Raw genomic sequence first — 3,432 nt, 5'->3', positions numbered from 1 at the left:
TTACGACTTCGTGGAATCTAACACCACTCCTCTTTCGTTCTACACAGCCTTCAGGTAAAAGATTTCAAAAGAAATTTATTTCGTCCATTATGAATTGGTGTGGTATGAATAATAGAAGGATTCATGAATGGTAAAGGGAGGTTACATGTGGTAACTGACAGAGAGGAAAAGGCTAATTAAGTCTATTAAAAGACATGACTCTTGGTATATTAAAAGTCATGACTGTTGGTTATTTTTATTAGAAGTTATCCGCTGAACAGGGAAATTAGGAGGAAAAAAAAAGCAAAAAAATATAAATGTGTTTCCTGATATGTGAGGGCGCCACATAGGCGGGCTTATGTCCCTCCTTTATATAGATATATAGATTTAAAAAGTAGACCCACCCATTACTTAAAGCCAACCCGCCCCTAATAATCTGACCCGTTTCTTTCTAAATTCTCTTAATGCTAATTCTCTCGTCTCTTTCTAAACTACATTTCAATTTCTTGAGAAGACAATTACAGTCTATTTGTGTTGAGTCTTGAGAGGATACTTATCATGCAAAACTTGCAATGATGTTTGGTGTGAAGAGGCCCTCAGGTATGCAGGAATATTTTGCCATTGGCAAGAAGAAAGGAAACAAAATTAATGAATTTGGACAAGTTTCTTTGCCTTTGCCCATCGGGTTTAATTAATTCATTCTTTTGAGAATTTGGCCCTTTTAACTAATTTAATTAACTGTTTGAAGGTTCATTGTACCTATGAAATTCAAATTACATACTGTTGACGTCAACATACTGAACCGTCGTCCTTTTTACAATGACAGCTTATGACTTTTTAAAAAGAATCATTAAGTTAAGATTACTCATTACAATGAACATAGATTAATTAGATAGAAAGTAAATAGTAAATGATCTGAAAGTCAGTTATACCGTCATTGTATAATGTTAATTTCTCCTGGAAATATCCTCTTTACACCTGAAACAGGCACTATGATCTATAACACTCACTGTTAGATTGTACGATATTATGTTTAAATTATATTTCCCTCAAACATTTATAAAGTAACAGAAAACTCTACCGTATTTCCATTAATTAAGATATGACAATTTGTAACCCTATTCATTAGAGGGGTCTGGCGGCTAAGCAGTCAGCTTACACAACCAGTAAACACCTCCCACATAATTGCAAAGAGTTAGAGATATAAATAAATAATTAGATGCTGAATCAGCTTGCTGACTTAAAAGGGTGTTTGGCTACGCGTATAAGCTGTTCTAACTAATTTATAAGTAGGTTTTTTGGTTTATTTACGCGTTTGATAAATATTAAAAGTGTTTATAGGTCAAAATTAGTTGAAAGTCATAAGTTGCTCACCCCTAACTTATGTGTTTACAACTAATAAGCACTTTGATTTGACTAGATCTTTTATGATTTTATCTCTAATACTTTTTTTAATTTCCAAAATGCTATTTTTAAAGTATAACTTTTAATGATTTCTCTACTTTACTTCAATCATGTCCTTTTTATGTGAAAATACTTTTAGGAAAATATTTCACCAAACATTTTAGAAAAAGTGCTTGTTAACACCTTTTCACCAAATACACCAACATCAATTATTTTTAATTTTAGTATTTCTATCCAAACACGTAACTAATATTTGTAAAATCGGTTTCATCACCTGCATTTCAGTACTTGATGCTTAATGGATATTATTGATCAACTAACTTATATGGAATTTTAGTACAAACAGAACAGAGCACCGACAAGGGATGTGATGAGATGGATAATGTCTTTAACATTAACTAGAGATCTCAAGTTCAAGCCCCAAGAACAGAAAAATCTATGATAAAGAACGTTTCTTCCTTAAATGTGCATCCCTTATGCAATACGAAATTGAATTAGTGGTCCAGTGAAATGTAAACAAAAAAGAGAAAAAAAAATCAGATAGAACAGAGTGATATCCCTCGGGACAACCACCAAAGGATATGGTGCAGTGGATAGAGTTGCTCCTCTCTTAACCAGAGGTCTCGGGTTAGAGCCTTGGGTATGGAAAAACCCTTGATAGGGAGCGCTTCCCCTCAAAAAATGGGCCCTACGCGGCACATATCCGAATATAGTCAGACTCTAATGTGAATATCGGACACCGGGTGGAAACCCAAAAAAAATAAAGATATCTTCGGGACTATATATGCAAGAAAGAAACAATAATGGAGGCATTTTTAAAATAAAAGTCAAATATAAGCAGTAGCACCAGACAGACATGGCAAGTTATTATGTAACATGAATCCCATTCAGCAAAAGCCGACGCTTAATGATTCTTCTTTAATTATTTTAAATCCCATCTATCTTTTTCAGATATCCTTTTAATAATCTTATTTCTCTATACATAAGCAAATGCAAAAGCTGCATATGTTTTCTTGTTAAGGTTTCCTGCTAAGACAAACTTACCACAAAAGTTTGGAACATAGAAAAATAAAATGGATTCTTATTCATATGCTATTTCTTCTTCTTCTTCTTCCTCCTCTAGTTCTACTCCATTTTCCACATATCCACAAGAACAAAAGAAAAATAAAAAATTGCCCTCATATTATTCCTCACTCCATGGAGTTCGTAGGCTCCCAGCAAAACCAATGACCAAACAACCAATTGCACCATTGCCACCAACACCTCCTAAAATCTACAGAGTGGAACCTGTTAATTTCAAGGAAATTGTCCAAATGCTAACCGCAGCACCTGAGTTTCAATCCGTCTCCAATAATTCTATCTCTAGTTCTGATTATGGTTCTGGCTCTGGCTCTGGCTCTATATCGGTCTCTCGTTCTTTCAATTCGAGGCGTTTACAAGATGTAGCTCCTCCACCACTTGACCTCTCACTGGTTTCATTACAAAGAAATGATGATAATAATAATATTGCAGCACAATGGCGCGAGTTCCTTCGCCCGTTTCCTTCTTCCTCTAGTGCACCCTACAATGTCTCGACAAATGAGGCACCAGAAATATCACATGTAGCGCCACGGAATCTATCAGAAAATTATTTTGGATTGTGTAGTCCGTTGGCTAATTTCCCTCTATCGCCCGCTTCTTTTGCATGGTGCTCTTCTATTCTTCTCAGCCCTAGCACTCTTACTTCACCAAGCACGGTTCTTTAGTTCCTTTGCCATTGCCTCAACCACCAGTGGAGACAGGATTTTCACCGAACGGGTGAACATATATATGCATAGAAAAAATTCTAACTCCACCCCTAGCCTCAACTCATTTGACAGTTTGTAACTTATTATGTTTCATTTGTTACAATTTACTTGTGGGTAGATACTCAAGAGTTTGAATTGGAAATAAAAGATTTCACAATTCAAACACTTGAAGCTGTTTTCTTCTTTTTTTAAGTTTCACCTTTACTCCCTACTGCAAAATATTATATTGAATTTCCACAAGTATGGTTTGTAATTTGTGGCC

At 35.1% G+C, this 3,432-nt stretch overlaps 1 protein-coding gene across 1 annotated transcript; it reads left to right on the top strand.

Annotated features, from left to right (window-relative positions):
- Positions 1-2,387: 2,387 nt before the first annotated feature.
- On the top strand, positions 2,388-3,432 carry LOC132058552 (uncharacterized). The gene has a single exon (XM_059451017.1). It carries the CDS (start codon positions 2,457-2,459, stop codon positions 3,126-3,128), a length of 672 nt encoding a protein of 223 aa, XP_059307000.1. The 5' UTR covers positions 2,388-2,456; the 3' UTR covers positions 3,129-3,432.

This window comes from Lycium ferocissimum, chromosome 5 (genome assembly GCF_029784015.1).
Source record: "Lycium ferocissimum isolate CSIRO_LF1 chromosome 5, AGI_CSIRO_Lferr_CH_V1, whole genome shotgun sequence".
NCBI classification, from domain to species: Eukaryota; Viridiplantae; Streptophyta; class Magnoliopsida; order Solanales; family Solanaceae; genus Lycium; species Lycium ferocissimum.
The sequence above is the reverse complement of the archived record's forward strand: the minus strand, read 5'-3'. Positions and strand labels throughout refer to the sequence as shown.